General features: G+C 37.9%; 1 protein-coding gene across 2 annotated transcripts in view; it reads right to left on the minus strand.

Annotated features, from left to right (window-relative positions):
* Positions 1 to 15,220, minus strand: part of RAD18 (RAD18, E3 ubiquitin protein ligase) — a 98,724-nt gene extending 83,504 nt beyond the window's left edge. The window contains exons 1-4 of one of the 2 annotated variants that reach the window (XM_025050749.1): positions 15,033 to 15,220; positions 9,474 to 9,555; positions 2,372 to 2,433; positions 1,077 to 1,147 (exon numbers count right to left, since the gene is read on the minus strand). In XM_025050749.1, coding sequence (XP_024906517.1) covers positions 1,077 to 1,147; positions 2,372 to 2,433; positions 9,474 to 9,555; positions 15,033 to 15,083 — 266 coding nt within the window. In that variant the 5' untranslated portion in view covers positions 15,084 to 15,220. The remainder of the gene's footprint in view (positions 1 to 1,076; positions 1,148 to 2,371; positions 2,434 to 9,473; positions 9,556 to 15,032) is intronic. The other variant, XM_006917575.3, reaches the window with a different exon arrangement.
* Positions 15,221 to 20,424: the final 5,204 nt, after the last annotated feature.

Raw genomic sequence — 20,424 nt, forward strand, 5'->3', positions numbered from 1 at the left:
GATCTAACTAGTGACAAACTTTAAAATAAAAAAAAGCAATAACTTTGAGAATCAGAGAATCTGTTTCTTAGTCTAGGAAAACATACCACCTTTTTACGACTTTGCTTAGGGAAATAACTAACCGGCCAGTTGCTAGAATGTCGTATTAGGTAAGTTCAGAGTACTAAATTTGATGATTTTTAGAATGCAAACCAATGAATAATGTGCAATTCCACTGAAAGAAATCTCTTTACATTTTTAGAAGCAATGCAATGTACCTCCAAGAATGCCCCAACAAGCCTGGAAGTCAAACACTTAAGTAGGTAGGCATCTAACTATTAACTTAATACAGTATATTCCTAATAAAAATTCTTGCTTGACTTGCATGATTAAAACTGAAAATAATTCAAGATACTGTTTGGCAAAACATGCCTTTTTATATTCGTTTAGGTGACCAAATTCATTTTCATCATCATGCATTTGACAGTTAAGAAGTAAAACTACATTTCTGAGCTTTATAAAGTGCCAATTACATATTTCACATGGCATATCATTTTATGCATGCTGAGTAAGTCAGAATAAGAATTAATGGATTAATATGTAACACACAATATGTAACAAGCAATTATGGACATGTGTATACACATATGTACACACACGTTACCCAGCCTTGTCTACTGAGAGGGCCTAGAAGCAATGACACCTTAGTGACAATGAGCATAGTCAGCTCCAGATCCTGATTTCTATATACCATTCTCCAATAAAAGGAACCAGGGCTCCTTGGGAAAATAGCTGACTGTAGGGCTGCGACAGGAAAAATAACAAATGAAGCTGAGAGTATTTCTGTAGTACCCAAAAGTAAGTAAGTACTCAAATTTGCATTTTAACTCTTCTTTTTCATAACAGAATTTCTGTTAAGGAAGAAAATCCTATTACCATTAGACTGTCAATATGTGATTAATGACTACTGTCACTTCCTTGCTTTACCCTAAATATGCAACCCTGCAGTCCCTAATCCCCAAAAGGGCACAGAGCAAAGAGGGGACACATATAAAAGGTAAAAGTAGTTAGGGGTTAGTCACAATATTAAATCATACCGTGCAAAATTCAAGCTTTTTACCAGATCATCTAATACACGGTTATTTTTCAGGTCCGGTTCTGTGACTGTCTAGAAAAGAAAAACAACAGATGGGAAAGGTTAGAAACAATAATTTACTTGTCATAACCTTGTTTTTGAAAATATATGACCATCCTCCTGAGACTCCCCATCCCACTAAATCTTCCAGGAAAGCCTTAAAATAAAGTTAATTTATCTCATACTAATATGGAATTTAAAAATAGTGAATCAGTATCAGCTGACTAGAAGTCTGATAAAAGCTCTCCAAAGCATCTGGTAAAATTACATATACTCTGTACTAAGATCAAGCCTAATGTAAGAAAGAATCCTTCAAAAGCCAGCACTCTGCTTTCCTAAAACTTTCTCCTGAAAAACAAAACAGAGACGCTCTTTCAACATTGGAATATGACACTGGAAAAGACATTAGGTGTTCAAAGACAGCTGAAAAACAAGACTGGTTTTCAGGAATGCAAGAGTAAAATGATAAATCCAGTAGTTATTTAAGAGTTTATCTCCATGATGATACCATCTTGACAAAGTGTGCTTAAATTGTAAAGAGCTTAGATTCAAGAAAGAAACTATCATTTTCTTACGAAGGGTTTTTACATACTAGTACAGAGAAGTTCAATGACATCCTGATACTATGTACCTACCAGAGGCATCAAAGTGGAACCCAAGCCCTTTAACTAGTCTGAGTGTCCTTTTGCTAGGCCTTACTGTCTCCTTTTTGTCTTTTACTCCTACTTATGTTTACTTTCCCTTTTAATCTACATTTTCATCTATTTCCACTACTTGAAAAGCTTCATAACAACAAATTCCTAGTGTTGTCCCTGAAGGTCTGTTCTGAAAAAGAGGTAAGAGACCAGTTAGGCAAGGTTCGGTCCAATGGCCATGAACCTCTGCCTTTTGCACAAATACTTAGTCATTTGCAAATGAATAATCCTACCATCAGATTTTCTATCCAACCTGAAAAATTATAAAAAATGGCGAGCCACAAAAACCTGGATCATAAGATTTTAAGAGTGCTACCTCCTGATCTTAACATTAGTTTTTACCTTATAAAATACATTTAGATTATCAGAAATCTCCATGAAATATTGAACAAAGCCCAATTCTCCACATATGTATTTTAGAGTTCCTTTCTGAAAATGTTTTTTTATATAGCTTAATTCAATAATTACATATCTTCCCTTGGGCTTTTGTGTACACATAAAGCAGAAATATTTGCACCAATAAATAAGTTTTTTAAAACCAAAAAAGGAAAGAAAAACTCACCACACAACAAGTTGGACACTGTGTTTTATAGGACAAAAATTTTCTTATACAGAGAGAACAGTCTGCAAAAATATAAATGCAACATAATAAATTAGTTAAGCTATATTAATAATGCAGGAATCTGACTTCTAACAAAATCTGACTTAAGCCATTGAATATTTCTATCATCTAATGTATATCATTATAATCTTGAAGTTCTAGTATCTCTACTCTACCTATGCATATTTGCAAATGTAGTTAAATAGCATTTTTAGGAGAAATATCAAATAATAATAATCATGAGTCCCTAGGATGTCACAACTCCATAAGCAATGTATACCACTCTTTATATCCTCCATCTGTAAAAAGTAGGAAATATATACATGTAAGACCTGGGATAGATACTGTATAAACATGTCAGATACTTCTACTGACTAAATTCTAAAAATATAAATTTTGAAATAAGATATATACACATGTTAAGAAATAATATACACTCTGGTTATCGAATTAGAAATTTCTACATCCTAACTCTGTAAATGATGCCCATCATTTCACAGTATTTTTTGGGTCAAGCACTAAGAAAAGAACAATATATAGTGGAAGGTTCTTGACCTCAAGAAGCAATTACAGCATAATAAGTCCTAACGATTTACACAGGAAATCGGCTTTAACTAAATTCTTCAAACCCAAGGCAGTGTAAAATGACCTATCAAAGGAAAAAATAGATGTGACTAATAGAATGGTACCTTACTGGTAGATAATTTGCTGTTAATCCAAATTCAGCTTAGTGAAAGAGCCTCATTTAAAAATGGATTCAGTTTAGTTGAGGAGGAGGAACAGAATGATTTCAAGTAAAGATATCCAGTAAATGAACAAGTTGTGCCAGCTTCAGTAAGAGCACACAGGAGGGAAAATGAAAGAACAAGTTATAAAATACACAAAACAGGAAAAGTTAACTTCTTTGGGAAACAAAGATGAATAAAAGGAAATTTCTGGTTTCCATTTTGGCTTGTAAGGAGCTTAGATATAATCTAACAACATGAAAAAAGCTGAAAAGACAGAAAAATCAACAACTTTTCTTAGATCTCTCAGAGAAGTGAGGTCACAGGGCAAACTGCTGGCCCTAAAAGGAGAGACAGACAAGCTAGATACAGAGAATCAACACTTATCAGAATAGAAACCCATTAACAGAAACTTCCATGGAAACCAGAGAAGAAACTGCTAGAACCAGAGCTGGGGTAGGAAAACCTGGACTGTAGTTGACAAATTGCTGGAGGCTCATTGTGGACTAGTCTGAGATAAAATCTCCATTGCTGACCTAGACATTGGGGCAGGAGGGAGCGGGGACACACACTTAGGTAAGTTTTAACTCTAAGAGTTCTACTATGTTCTTAAAGTGACTATCAGAGAAAAATCCCCCAGTCCTTGCAGCCAGGGAGCGGCAGGGAAGGTGGACGGTAATTATTTTGAAATACACCCTCGAGAGAAAAAATATTGCCAGAGCCTATATCCTATTGGGGTTTTATCAGAGCCCAGCTAACCTGGGGGAAAGGGAATAATCAACTTCAGCTACCTCTAGGCATCCTGTCCACTTAAGGTAGAAGGGTGGAGTAGGCAGGGACTGAGAAGCACTTGTGAAATGCACAGTTCAAGGTTACAGGCTAACTAAAAGGCTGAGACCTAATCATAGGACTATAGAACACTTTTCCTCCCACACCTCACCACATTACTAAAGGACTAGTTACCTAGTATATCATATCCTGCAATTAGGAAAAAATGTAAGGCATACCAAAAGGCAAAATACACAGTTTGAAGAAACTGCAAGCAAGCATCAGAATCAGAATCGAACATGGCAGGGATGTTGGAATTATCGGACTCGGAATTTAAAACCACCATGATTAATATGCTAAGGGCTCTAATGGACAAAGTAGATAACAATGCAAGAACAGACAGGTAACATAAGCAGAAAAATGTAAATCTTAAGAAAGACTCAAAAAAGAGCTAGAGATTAAAAATGCTGTACCAGAAATAAAGATCGCCTTTGATGGGCTCATTAGTACACTGGACGCAGCTGAGAAAAAAATCTCTGCGTTTGAGGATATCTGTACAGAAACTTCTAAACTGAAAAGTAAAAATAAAGAAAAAAGACAAAAAAAAAAAAAAAAGAAGAGTATCCAAAAACTGTGAGACAACTACAAAAGGTATAACATATGTACAATGGCAATATCAAAAGAAGAAACAAAAAACTATTTAAAGCAATAATGACAGAATTTCCCCCAAATTAATGTCAGGCACCAAACCACAGATGAAGGAGACCCAGAGAACACAAAGCAGAATAAATTCAAAAAATTCCTATGGCTTGGTATATCGTATTTAAACTACAGAAAACCAAAGATAAAGAAAAATTTTTTGAAAGAAACCTGTGGGGAAAAAAACACCTTAGCTACAGAGAAGCAAAGATAAGAATTAAATCTAACTTGTCAGAAACCATGCAAGCAAGAGAAAAATGAAGCGAAATATTTAGTGTTGAGAGGAAAAAAACACCAGCCTAGAATTCCATATCTTGAGAAAGTATCTTGCAAAAGTAAAAGAGAAATAAAGACTTTCTCAGACAAACAAAAATTTGAAGGTGTTTGCTTCCAGTGGACCTGCTTTGCAAGAATGTTAAGAAGTTCTTCAGAGAGAAGGAAAATGATATAGATCAGAAACTTGAGCTAGATAAAGATAGCAATGAAGAAGGAATAAGTGAAGGTAAAATAAAACCTTTTATTTTCCTTATTTTTAGTTGAACAGGTAGGTAACTGTTCAAAAATAATTACAGCAACAAAGTATTTATGCTTATGTACATGTATATGCTTATGTATGCTTATGTATGAGAAATGAACGACGACAATGATTCAAAGGACTGGAAAGAGAAATTAGGTAGGTGTCTTAGTCAACTCAGGCTGCCATAACAAAATACTAAAGACTAATTGTTTAAATAACAGAATTTTATTGTCTCACAGTTATGGAGGATAGAAGTCCAAGGTCAAGGTGCCACTATAGTCAATTTCTGATGGGAATTATTTTTCTGGCTTATAGATGGCTGCCTACTCACTGTATCCTCACATGGCAGGGAAAAGAGAACAAGCTCTCTGGTTTCTTCTTATAAGGGCACTAATCTCACCATGAGGACCCCACTCTCATGATCTTATCTAAACCTAATTATCTCCCAAAGGCCCCATCTCCAAATAGCATCACTTTGGGGATTAGGACTTCAAAACATGAATCTAGAGGGGGACAGAATTCAGACCATAGCATTCCACCACTTGCCCTCAAAATTCCATGTCTTTCTCACATGCAAAATACATTCATCCCATCTCATCAGTCCCAAAAGTCTTAACTCATTCCAGCACCAACTCTAACATCTAAAGTTTAAAGTCTCACCTATAGCACCTAAATCAGATATGGATGAGATGTGGAGTATGATTCATTCTGAGGCAAAATTCCTCTCCAGACTCATGCTCTTAACTATTGTTATTCACTTCACACTATAAGAAGGCTCCTGTGCAATAATGTAACTCAAGAATTCCTAAACCTGGCTGTTCATCTGGGTCACCTGGGGACATTATCATTGACTTTAATTTAGTTTCCTAGGCCCTAACCGCAGTCATACTGATTCACTGGATTTTGGTCGGTAAATCGCATCCATGTGATTCTGACTGAACAACAATTATTATCTTTTAAAAATTACTATGATTTTGCTATTAGGTTGAACCACATGAAAGTTATTTTGGGGAAGTCAAAGGAGGACAAATATTGGCAATTTCTTATGGTTTAACATAACACTGTGTACTCGCTGTGTGCTCTGTTTTAAGCACATTACATGTATTCACTCTTTTGATCTTTACCACTGATCGGCACCACTGAGATTAGTACTAATATTAGTCCTATTTTACAAGGAAGAAAATGCAGCACAAGGTTTGGCCAGCTTGCCCAAGATCACAGAGCTAACAGGTAGCAAAGGCATGTACCAGGGCCCATATTTATAATTTTCTTACAAAATGTATTTATTATATAGAGCTACATAAGTAATATTTAATTAATAGGATCACAGTATAATGAGGCTACTGTTTTTTCAATGTATAATGAGGCTACTGTTTTTTCTTCTGCATAATTGCGTTTGTGTTTTATTTTGAAATATGGAGAACCAGATGCTAGTCCAAAGTAGATTGGTCCACAAGTCTAGTATGTACTGAACTGAAGACCAACATAATTTATTCTCTAGTGAGCAACCATGATATTCCACCAGAGATAAAGCAGTTGAAGGGCTTTGATCCCCTGTGTTCCTAGGTGGCTTTACTTAAATCGCCTGCAAAGTTTGTTTTTCCACCCTGAGCAGTGTGGACAGGGTAGGGGATAGAATAAAACAATAACAAAGGATAGCCTCACAGAAACATCCAAGCCTTGGGAGAAGAGGCATTTCTAATCTCAAACAGGATACCGCCACCTGCTGGCTTTCAAATATCAAAATAGCCTAACAACCTAACAGTAAAATCAAATCTCTAAAACTTAAACCACTCTATTTTACACGATCTTAAGGATTTTATCAGAAAACGATTTATCAGAAAATCCAGTTCTGAGTTTGAAAGGAATAGGACAGGACGGTCCTGGGTAGCTGAGAAGGCTGTCCTCTGCCTCCACTTTTAGTGTTAAGTGATCGGTTAGCTTGTAACACAATATCCCTCCAACTAACAATCAGCATTCCAGAATTTCCATATGTGCAGTTCTGCTTAATTATATGTCTCTGCTGTATGTATAGCTATCTCTCTTCCCTGTCTTGTTTCACAGTGCTGCCTCAAGAGAATATAAAAGAAGAAAAACACATTATTTGCCCAAAAGAATCTTATATTGCCTCTTAATTTAGCAAAGGTCAGTAAATGGAACATTTCATATTTCATTTTAAAAAAATGAAATTAAGTTGCTTTTTATTCCAACACAAGCCTCAAACCAATTTTGTGAGTCGAAATCCACAAAAGGAAAAGAAAAATAATTGCTGGTCCCTCTTTAAAACAGGGGTAATTTAACAGTATCTACATGCCAATGATTTCATTTAGGAGGAAATATTCTGAGCATGGCTTCCATTACCAAGTCAGAAAAACTGCAAGTGCAAAGAAAATTAGCACTTGAGAAATAACAGTCTATTGGTGAGAATACTTTTCACTTAATGGTGTTTTATGGACTGGAGTAAGTCCATTCCCTCTCCCCCCAAAAGTAGTCTTTAATAGCATAAATTTGGACCAGTTTAATTGACCTGTGTCTGCCAATGCACTCCACTCAAATCTTAATAACAGAAATGCAAATGTAGTGTTCACTACCTATATCCAAAAACTAAAAAGTGCAAAAAAGAATAAAGTGATTTAAAATGATAAATCCTGAAAGGTTTAAGGAGCAGCAACAATTGGCTAGGATTCTGGAGTCACCAATTCTGGTAAATCTGGATGACAGCAGAACATGATAGCATAACTAGCTTCTACTAAGCTCTGGGAGGCTTTTGTGTCATTAAAACACTACTACAAGACCGAGAGCAATGTTTTGTCTTGAGCAAACCTGTGACAACTGGTTTTAAGGAGAAAAGGCCTACCAAATCATGGGAAGTACGACATGAAAAATAAGTGCTCATAAAATAAATTAACATTATTGAAAGTACCCTCCACCAATTTCCTCTTAAAGAATGACATCAGTGACAAAAAAAGAAAAAGGAATAAAAGGCTAATTTTTCAGCTAAGTAGAGTTCATTGAATTCATAAAATATAAAGTCTTTCTTCCCTCAAATGACATAATTGAATCTATAGATGGGACTTCCATCTCTGTCCATGAGAAAGTAACAGGGTCCAAAATTACCCTCCGTCCATAAACAACTAAAACACTGGGAGAACCTAAGAAACAGCTATTTTCAAACTTTGGACAATGGCAGAAATGATAGGAGTTCTATCAGAGCCCAAACTTTTTGCCTGCAGGTAATTTCTTGACCACAGTGCAAGGAAGAGAGCCAAAAAGCCCATCGGTCTGTTTAAAGATCTGAAATCAAACACCTTACTATGTTCCTAAAATAGATATATTTTATTATGTGTAAATTATACCCAAATAAAGATGTTTTTAACACATATTTAGAAACAATCCCTAAAACTTACCTTGGTTATTAATATGAATCTGGCCTAGATAAGAAACTAAAATTTATTAAGATCCTATGACATACCAGACACTGGGCTCTGCACATTTAATTCTCACAACCATCTTCTAAGGTAGAAATTACTCACCAGGTGAAGAAATGTTGGGCATTTGGAAACTCATCTACCTAGTAAGTGGGGAGTTAAGAGTCGAGCCTAAGCATATCTCTAATGCCTATGTTGCGATCACCGCCATCCTCGTATTATGCCTTCTCTATAGATACTTTTCACCAAAGCTACCTACTATCCACAAAAACCATTTTTAAGCCTAATTTGCTGGGTTTTCTTTTTTAAAAAAATAGAGGACAGAAAGATCATGAACCAAGATAATCCATAATCCGCATAGCCAGTTTCTGAACAATGACAGGCTCACCCCTATGTGTTAAATACCTCAAGTACAAAAATTACTTACATATAGACTCAAATAGAGAAGTACAAGCCAATTTCAACATGAGTCTTTCCAGAATTACACAAAAAGTTAAGTGATAAAACTGTCTGTAATACTCTTCAGTGGTAGAATTCTCCCACTGGGATTTTTAAACTTTGAAACCCTATATAAAGAACTGCTTGGTTGAACCACTTACCTGCTATACAGCTAAAAACAAAAATTCTGAAATTTAACATCTAAAAGTGCTTGGCAAATAAAGAACCATATATTGTAACCAAAATCTTTATTGCTATAAATGTTATAAAAGGCATAAAAATATCTAAGAGAAGTGGTTGAAAATATAGGAGGCCTTGTAAAAACTTCAATATTCAAGAGGAAGATAGTGGAAAAGACCTGAAAACTTCAACATAGAGAGTAGTTAAAAGTGAGAAATAAATATGTGTACTTATCTTTGATGTTAAATTAACACTATCTTTTATAAAAATCACATTTTTACTAATTCACAGAAACAGTACATACTTACAGTTATGTGAACACTGAGGAATCATCATTGCAATGTTGAAATATTCAAAGCAAATTCCACACCGCAACAAATCATCTACTGTCTGAAATGAAAATACACATACATACGTATCAGAAAGACATCAAGATTGGAATGTCTGTCACAGAACTCTTTCTCCATTCCTTAAAAAATAATTTAATAATACTTTTTGTCAAACATACAAACTCAATAGCAAACTCCACATAAACTGCAGGGGATCTTGACAAACAGAGAACCCTCCACTCCCCTATGACTCTTACACATTCAAATCTCCAGTTTCCCAAAATGTATTAGACAGATAAAAATGACACTGAACAGATTCCTATGCAATATTGTCAACCCTTTACAAAAGGACGACTGTATTCCTGCTCCATTTCCCACGTGTTTTTAGCTCTTACTACAAGCCACCCTCTCTACAGACCCTTTTCCCTGGCCTACAGTCACTGTTGGGTGAAAGGTACCAGTAGCCAGCCAGTCACCACACAAGAACAAATCAGAGGACATTAAACCCAAACATTAGAAGTAATCTAGTTAAAACTTGTTTCACACGTAAGGAAACTTGTATCCAGAGCTGGCACACATATAGGGCATGAGTCAGTCCAGGACTAAACTTCCTATCTCCCTACTGGCAGTCAGCCCAGTGCTTTCTACCTGGTGAAGCCAAAGGAGGAAGCCCTGGAAAGAGCGGGAACCAGTGACAGCAGAGGGAGATGAAAAAGTGGACAATCTGGAAAGTGAGATAGATGTGTGTCAACCTGAAATGCAAACTAAACAGTAAAGGATCTATTCTTGCAACCCAAAATCTTTTAACTCATTTAAAATAAAATGTTATTCCATTTAATAGAATGCTGAGCAGGTATATAAGGAAAAAAAAAGAAGGAGCTCTCTTATGCACTGACATGGAAAGATTGCCAAGATAAGTGAAAAAAAACAGTACATATGGTATGCTAACTTTTGTTTAAAAGAGAGGGGAGAATAACAATGTATTCTATGTTTAAAATACAAACAAAAGATAAATGTCACTAATAGTCCATATGATGAATATTATGTAGCCATTAAAACATACTTTCAAAGAATAATTAACGCCATAAGAAAATAATACATAATAAAAGAACTATGTAGCTTAATCTCTATAACTATCTTATGAAGTCTATAGCATCTGTGTGTATCCCAGTTTACAGGTAAAGACTAAAGAGCTTAAAAGGAGTTGGGTCAAACTCAAGAAGTTGACTCCAAAGTGATCCCAAACTTTAAATGCATATATACATTGTGGGTTTGTGTATGCATGAGCACACACAAGAAAAACTGAAGAAAAATAAGAGAAAACATTAAACAGTGTTTATCTCTAGATGGTATGATGGGTAACTTTCATTTATTCCTTTTTCTTACCCTGAATTTTAATTTTTTTCTACTACATATACATACATTTATAACCTATCAAAAACAGAAATTTTTGTTATGGCTAAACTAGGGAAATAAACATTAAAATGCCAACATCTTTCATTATTTTGGATGGTAAGCTACCATTGACACAAAAAGCTAGAAGACTGTTGAAAATCAGTTAAGAGCAGTGGCAGGACTGGAAGACAGAGCCCTGGCATCTACTGTACTTCTATTGTACATCTATAGTCTATTGTACTTTCTTGCATATAACCATCCTCTTCTGGAGGAACAGTGGTCCTGACAGATCTGCTGAGCAAGATATGTGGAAGGTGACATCACATCAGATGAACTATAACATACTTGTACAAATTTCCAGTTATGACATTTCAGGAGAGTAACATGCACATCACATGTGCCTCAACCCAAATAGAGAGTGGTCAAGTGGATGCCCCAGGATTTCTTAGAGAAAGAAAGTGGAAAGGGAAAGTAGGGAATGGGTAAATAGACAAAAATTAGAGTAAAGATTTTTAAGTTTTTTGAAAAATGGATTAAAACTATGGACTCTCTTTTCGGAAAAGCATATACACAGACAAAAATTTTATAAATAATCCAGATACCAAAGTCTTTCCATGGATTCTATGTTAGGAACCATGGATGTGGAATCATTTATATTCAACATAAAAAAAAAAAAAGAACTTCAAACAGAGCTAATTCTAGGAGCAGCTAATTCTTTGTTCCTGGAGGAGTTCAAGCAATAGCTAGATGAGAAACTGGCAGATACATTATAAATGAGATTAACATACTGGAGAGGGGCTGGCTTTCCAACTTTAAGATTTCATGATTCTTCAACATTGTTAAAATAGCCATACTACCCAAAGCAATCTATAGATTCAATACAATCCATTTTTCAGAGAGCTAGAACAAATAATCCTATAACTTATATGGAGCCATAAGAAAACCCGAACAGCCATGGCGATCTTGAGAAAGAAGAACAAAGTTGGAGGTATCACACTATCTGATATCAAACTATACTACAAAGCTACAGTAATCAAAACAGCATGGTACTGGCATAAAATCAGATATACTGATCAATGGAACAGAATAGAGAGCCCAGAAATAAATCCACACCTATATGCTCACTTAATATATGACAAAGGAGGTAAGAATATACAATGGGGTAAAGACAGTCTCTTCAATAAATGGTGCTGGGAAAATTGGACAGATACATGCAAAAAAAAGAAGCTGGACCACCTTCTTATATCATATACAAGAATAGACTCAAAGTGGATTAAAGACTTAAATGTAAGACCCGAAACCATAAAACTTCTAGAAGAAAACATAGGCAGTAAACTCTCTGATATTACCAACAGGGATTTCTTTTCAGATATATCTCCTCGGGCAAGGGACATGAAAGAAAAAATAAATAGGACTACATCAAACTAAAAAGTTTTTGTACAGCAAAGGAAACCACCAATAAAACAAAATGACAACCAACTGTTTGGGAGAAGATCTTCGCTAATGATACATCTGATAAAGGGTTAATATCCAAAATACATAAAGAACTTATTAAACCCGACAACCAAAAAAAAAACAACCAACCAATTAAAAATGGGCAGAAGACCTGAAGAGGTACTTCTCCAAAGAGGAAATACAGATGGCTAATAGACATATGAAAAGATACTCAAGGTCGCTAACCATCAGAATAATGCAAATTAAAACCACAATGAGATATCACTTCACACCTGTCAGAATGGCTATCATCAATAAATCAAAAAACTACAAGTGTTGGCGAGGATGCAGAGTAAATGTATGAGGATCCCTCATACATTGTTGGTGGGATTGCAAATTGGTACAGCCGCTATAGAAAGCAGTATGGAGGTTTCTCAAAAAATTAAAAATGGATATACCTTTTGACCCAGCAAATGCACTTTTGGGTATCTATCCAAAGAAAACCAAAACAATAATTCGTAAAGATCTATGCACTCCAATATTCATGGCAGCACAATTTACAACAGCCAAGATATGTAAGTAACTTAAATGCCCATCAACAGACAATTGGATAAAGAAATTATGGTTCATATAAGCAATGGAATATTACTCAGCCATTAAAAAAATGAAATCCTATCATTTGCAATGACATGGATGGACCTAGAGGTTATTACGCTGAGTGAAATAAGTCAGAGAGAGTAAGATATATACCATATATAATTTCATTTATATGCAGTATCTAAGGAACAAAAAGAACTAATCAAAAACAGACTCACAAATATAGTGGACAATTTGGTGACGGACAGAGGGGAGGGAGGGTTAGTTTGCTGGGAAAATGGGGTGAAGGTTAAAGAAGTACAAATTAGTAGTTGATAGTTGGTCAAGGGGATGGGGAGCACAGCTAGGTGGAAGGCCAGGGGAGGGAGGGAGCAATTGGGGGAGATTGTTTTATGAACTATGTAGATGTCTAACCAATGTATTGTATACTTGAAACTAATTTAAATAAATAAATTTAAAAAAAAAAAGAAAGAAAGAAAGAAAAGATTTCTTGGTTCTACTATGGGCTCAATCAACTCCATCATTGAACAGTCCGGTGCCGAACCCTCAGTTCACTGCTGTGGTGAAATATCAAAGCCAGAGAAGACATGGAACCTGCCTGTAGAGAACACTGTGGAAGTTGTGAGAATATATAAAATATGCTTAAATCTATAAACGGGTAGCTTTATAAGTTACAGAACTTCACCTCCTTTATCCAATTCAATCTTCACAACAAATAAAAAGGGGATTGAAAGAGTTAACATATGTGCTAATGATAAATTAATTTAATGTTTACTATCCTCCAGGTACCGTCAATAAATTAGCAAATAATTTTTGAGCACCCACTACCTGCCATACGTTATTATACACAGTTAATATGCCAGACAGGATCCCTATCCACACACATTATAATTCATTTAACCAACCTATAAACTATTTTTGTCTCCAGTTTATAGCCGGGGAAATTAAGGCGCAGAGAGGTAAAGTAACTGACTCAAAGTCACACAGTTAAATAAGAGGTAGAGGCCAGACTTAACTCAGGACCATCAGAACTCAAATCTATGCTCTACTCCACTGCATCTTGGTGCCAAGACCACCACAACTTCAAATCCAGTTTTCCTAGATTCTTCCACAACATCAGCATTTCACCACGGGGCTATATCTCAAGTCCCCAAGAACTGTTCATAACACGGAAGATGACAGGAAGCCTCTTATCTACTTTAACCTCTCCTAAGTCCCTTCACTTAATCCTCAGAGTCAGCCTTATGAGTCAGTGGCACAGATACAATAATCTTCAAGTTTACAAAATTGAGGAATAGAATGAGAAAAGTGATCTTGCCCACAAAACAAAAATGATCCCAGTGCAAGGAGAAAAACCAAGAAACTGATTCTTAGCTAGCACATTTGCTCTTGATCAAATATGGCAGGAATCCTGAAATCACCACTACGTAAATGGAAACTAGAATGACTTGCCAAAAACCAAGTAGCCACAAAATCAATGTTATTTAAGTGAAATAATTCAATGCCATGAAAGGCTAGTGCTGAGCCTGAGTCCTGATCTCTCTGTTTAAAAGAGAGACATGCACAACTGTTAGGAGTTAGGACACATTAGGAAGTTGTTAGGGCAAAGCAGCACTAGGCTTTTTGAGGGTAATTAGAAGAAATAAAAGAGAATGGAAAGGAGACTACCTGCTTCGCTAGGTGATTAGTTTTCTGATGCAGGTTCACCTAAAATCATGTTCGATGTCACTTTGAGAAATTCTCAACTAATGTAACGCAAGAGTTTACTAAATGCCTGGCACGTAGTAAGTCCTCAGAAAGGGCTGTCACTGTCGTTTTCACTGTTTAGAGTAACCGCTTTTCTCGAAGTCATTGTTACTGTTGTGACTGAACTGCAGAATACCCAGTTCCATAAGACAGCTAACCTCAGCTCACCATAAGGGACCCAGGCTTGTCCCCATCCCTTCTCAGGTAGGAAACTGAGACCCAGAACAACACGCAGATGGCAAATGACAGAGCAGGGCCGGGTACCACGGCCCAGCTCGCCGTTCGCGCCTCGTCCTTTCTCCTCTTCAAGGCGGAGCTGGCTTCCCGCTGACACTCCGGAGCCCCCAACCTCCCCGGATCACTCACCTTCATGACTGCCAGGGCCGGAGGCCACCGAGGCTCGACTAGGGAGTCCATGATCCCCCCTAAGGAGTATGGGGGGTCCACCACCCACTGGCCTCCCGCGCTCCAGTACCACTCGAAATTCCCCGCGCTACGGAGGGCTACGACAGCAGTCGGCGACGCCCGCGGCGTGAGCGGGGCTACAGGGAGTTGTAGTACGTGGGCGGAGCGCTGCCAAAGAGGCTCTTATTGCGCACGCGCCAGACGTCTGCTTTACCTTTCACGGCAGAAGTTAAAAAACCCACATCCGGTTTTTTTACCCGACCCTTAATAAATAAATGCCTGTTGAATATCAGGAAAAGATAGCCAGGACTCAAATGAAATCCGGACTCTGCCGAATTTTTCAAGGTGTAGACTAGTGCCTCCTCCTTCGGGTCACCCTCCGTGATTACTGTAATTATCTGTCCCTGCTCTGAACAGGGTTTTTTATATCTGTTATTTCATCTAACCCCATCACAATACTGAGAGGTAGGAATTATTATTGTCACTTTACACAAAAGGAAGCTTTGGCTCAATAAAGTGAATAGAGTTTCCTTGAGTCACAGTTTCACTGACCAGAATATATAAATAGAGTCTCTGGACTTTAAACGGGAGCTCCTTCCTTCATCAACATAAAATTTTAAATTTAAGTTATTTCTTTTCTTGACCGCCTTAGCTTTGGGTAGCCTTCCAGATACGGTTTTTCCCTGCCAATGTTATTATATTAAATGCTTAGCTCTGTCAACTTGAATTTTTCTGTTTGCTTTACCATACATCTTGAGACTTCTCCGTGTTAATACATATAGCTTTACTTCATTCTTTTTAATACCTATGAAGTCCATAATATAGATGTACCACAACTTATTTACTCCCGTACTGAGGAACGGGAGTTTCCAATTTTTTACTATTACAAAGAGTTGTAATGAATGCACTATCTATATAAATCTTGTCACATCAGGATACCTGGTGGATGAATTCCTATAAATGGAACTCTAGTAGTCAATTTGTGTGCTCTTTTAAAATAGTGATGGCTAGTATTATGTGAATTTCCTTTAAAAAGCTGTACTAATACACTTACACTTTCATCAAGACAGGATGAGTGCCCATTAACCAAATGCAAAGTGCTAACCAGCACACCACCGAGCCTGTCTACTCAGCTTATCCACTCATCCACTGCCTTAGGTGGGCCTCCATTGCATCAGGCCTCATGGGCAGCAAGTTTGCATAGCTTTGTTGCTCAGGGCAGACCCCTGCAGTTTGCCACTGCTGCCTGGCATAGTCCATGCATTCATTCATTCAACAAATTTTTTCTAAGTGCTTACCATTGGCCAGGCACTTAAACTAACGTGTGAAGTAGGCAGAGGTAGACTGTTATTGCCACTTTACAGAAGACACTGAGGTTCAAAGAAGTTAAGACTTCACTCCTTTGGGCTCTTTTCCTAAGGAACCTCTGGCCCCTGAGCCAGAGCTGTACTCAGTTGAATTTTCCCAAATACTCATAATACAGCACTGAGACAATGGACTTTAATATCCATTACAATAATATTGACATTTATTAGGCGCATGTATGCAAAGCACTTTTGTAGGTGTTTTTATACATATTGGCTTCTTTCAGACTCACTCTAACCAAATGAGAAAAAGAAAGTACCTAGGAAGCTTGCTTGGGGCACACTGCTGGTAAGTGAAAGAGGAAGTATTTGAACTTGGGCAGTCTGGCTTAAGAGTCTATATTAACCACTACAGAATATCCCCATAAGGACCTCATCATGAGAATTATTTCCATATCATAGATGTGGAAACTGAGTTTCAGAGAAGCAAAGGAATTCATTCAAGATCACCCAGCTTGTCAGTGGTAAAATCCAGCCTTGAGCGTTGGTCTTTTAATCCCAAACCAAAAGGGATCACCCATTGACACTTTATTAAGGAATAATTGAGCAGACAAAGCCACAGGGCAGAGGTCCGAGGATCCCAGAATGCTGGACCTAGTGGGGCTTCAAAAGGAAGGTGTGGAGGGGCAGGGAAGGGTGGAGGCTGCAATAGGTTTGTATCCGCCAATCAGAGAAGGGCATGCAAATGAACTCCGAGCTGAGTTAAAAGGAATTGCCTACCTGGATTTGGATGCAGGGAGAGTGGGTAGGCTTAGAGAGAAAAAAGAATTGAGAGGAAGACCAGTTTCCCCATCTGAGTACACCATCTGAGTAATTGTTCCTTCATGGTACAAGTTGGTGATAAGGTTTAAGATGACAAATGGCTGGAAGGTGAGACAAGAGATAGGAGATGAGAAAAGAAGGGAAAAAAAATGGGGAATGAAGGAGAGAGAGAGAACAGAGACAGAAATACACTCTTCCCATTCGACTATGAAGACATATTTGGAAGTAGGCATCACTTGTTGGTCCTGGGGTCCAGATACATCGCCTCGAGTCTGAAGAGCCTCTAGGCAGCACTCATTGCTAGTGGTCTCTGAGTTCCTGCCACCAGTTGCTCAGTGAGACTGAATGAATGGATCATCAGAATAAGCCCACATTTCATGAATCTTTTCCTCTCAAGTTGAGCGATTCTTTTCCTGCTCTCTTCAACAGCACCCACTCAAACCCACCTCTGAGCCCGGGAAGCAAAGTCACAGAGTATACGCAGGTTTGAAGGCCCACCTTGAGTCAGGACAAGGCATCTATCTGTCTTGCCTTTCCTGTGGTATTTATCCACCCCCGGGAGCCAATTTCCTTGAATAAGCTGCTGTTTCCATGGATATTCTCCTTCTGTTAGATCAATAAAAAGATTTGTTCTTCCTTATTCAAGGGTTAAAGACAAAATGTTCCATACAAAAAAAGCAGGCTAGTACTCAGTGGAATCTTCAGTGGCACTTAGCACAAAGTGAAGACCTGGGATAGAGCCACGAGGTAAAATACGGGATGCCCAGGAAATTTGAATTTCGGATAAATAGCAATTTTTTAATATAGGTATAGCCCAAATATTGCATATACCATATTAAAAATTATTCACTGTTTATTCCAAATTCAAATTTAACTGAACATCTTGCAGTTTTATTTCCCAAATCTGACAATTCTAATCAGGTAAACATTCTCCCAGCTGAGTGTGGGGCCTGGCCTGGATGCACCTTGAGGAATTCCAGGACCTCAAGTTCCTTTCCAGGGTCTCTCTTCCTCTCTGTCCTCCATTTTTTCTTTCTGGAGGACCCACACTCATTTTAGTCATGAGAGGGAGGTTCAGGCCTTATCCCTTCCTTTCTCCCTTCCTCCCTTCCTCTGCTCCTCCCTCCATTTTAACAAATGTTTAGTGACCTGCTATCTATCTATGCCAGGTGTTGGAATACAATGGTGAACAAGAGTCTTAGTCCCTGTTCTCAAGGAGCTGACATCCTGGGGCTAGTATAGAAACAGGTCAGTATGTAAGAAAGTGAAAAAATAATTTAATAAAATGGTAAGTGATGTGAAAACAAAAGAGGATAATGTAATAGAGAGTGGGGAGACATTATAAATTGAATGATCTGGGAAGTCCTCCCTGAGAAGGTGACATTTGTACTAAGTCTCAATTGATAAGATAGAGGCAGCCATGCAAAGACCTGAGGGTACAGAGTTCCAGGTCATGATGAAGAGTTTGGATTTTAATCCATGTTAATGCTGACAAGTTATTGAACCTCTCTGTGCCTCAGTTTTCTCATCTGTAAAATGGAGATGATAATAATAGTGTTTGTCTTTACAAGGATGTTGTGAGAATTAGATGAGTTATTGTAAGTAAAGTGCCTAGAACAGTGCCTGGCACCTAACAAGCACAGTGTAAGTGTCAGTTGTCATTGTTATTATGTTGCTATAAACACAAGAGGAGGGTTTCAGGCAGGGAGATGAGATGACCTGACTTACAGTATCAAAATGTTATTTTAGCTGCTGGTTGAAGAAAGGATTTTAGCGCAGAAAAAGTACAAGTACCAATCAGGGGGCAGTGACAATGGACTGGACCAGGTTGACAGCAGTCAGGAAGAAGTGGAGTGCTATGGGCCCCATGCTTCTTGTGGACTCCACAGTAAGGCCTTGCTTTGTCCCTACTCCAGGCCCCATCCTAATTCCTCTTAAGTGTGGACTCTGCCTTGTTCTCACCAGTCCCTCTACCTTGGAGTCCCAGCCTCAGGGCCAGCAAAGCCTAGTTTACAATGACAGACTGTGTTTATTACCTGTTCTACCTGCCTGTTAGATCACCACCTCTGGGAGCTTCTTCCTAAGACTGATTATATGCCTATCATCACAGCCTTTTCTTGGAAGGGGTCCCAACCTCTCCCATTGGTGCTTTCAACTATATGGGGTGACAAACAGTAAACTAGACAAAGAATATCCATCCAAATCAAAGTTTACAGATGGGAAAAACTTTGCGATCAGAGAGGAAGAAATTTTAAGGGAGGGAGTTGTATTAGTCAAGATTCTTTTGGTTATAAGCGTTGAGTTAGAAAGCCAATTCAAAATGGCCTAAACAAAAAGGAAATGTATTAGCTCAAATAACTGAAAAGTCCAGGAGTAGAGATATTCAGGTCTGGCTTGATCCAGGTGTCATACAATTGGTCCCTTTTTCTTCCTTTCAATCTCTCTTTCTTAATGCCTTATATCTGCTTTCCTTAGGGCTGGCTCAGTGCTAAAACATGGCCTTCAAGATATCTAGGCCTTCATTCTACTAGCCCTATTGCCTCAGCAGAAAGAAAGCACTTCATTCCAATAGCCCCCAGCAAAAGTACCAGAGCTGAATCTCATTGGCCAGAATTGAGTCACATGTCCACCCTTGAACCAATCACCGTGCCTCAGATTGTCTAGGTCTGAGTTTGTGTGTCAGAGTGGATGTCCCAAATGAACACTGGAATGCTTTATATAGTAAAAAAGGGAATGGATGCCTGTAAGCATGCAGACTGCAAAAATCGTTGCAAATCCTTCCCCTTCCTATATCCATACCTCTCTATGACTTGATTCCTTTCATCAAGAAATGGAGCTAATTCTCCACTCCTTGAATCTGGGCTTGGCCATGTGACTTGCTTTGGCCAATGCAATATTAACAAAGGTGATGCAAGCAGAGGCTTGAAAAGTGCCAGTACACTGGAGCTTGTCCTCTCTCTTGCTGCTCTTAGGAACCTTTTAACCACCACCATGTGAACGAACCCTAACAATCCTCCTGGATGATGAGAGACAGGTAGCCAAGTCATCTTGGTCACTCAGTTGTTATTGAGCCACCTATAAGATATGTGAATGAGGCCATCCTTGATCATCCAGTCCCAGCCAAGCCACTTCCTTATCATGAAGATCAGTTGAGCCAGCCCTGACCAGAAAACTGGACATGGTCAATAATAATTGATTATCTTAAGCCACCCAATTTGGGAGTGGTT

The sequence above is a fragment of the Pteropus alecto genome, unplaced genomic scaffold, assembly GCF_000325575.1.
Source record: "Pteropus alecto unplaced genomic scaffold, ASM32557v1 scaffold75, whole genome shotgun sequence".
Taxonomy (NCBI): Eukaryota; Metazoa; Chordata; class Mammalia; order Chiroptera; family Pteropodidae; genus Pteropus; species Pteropus alecto.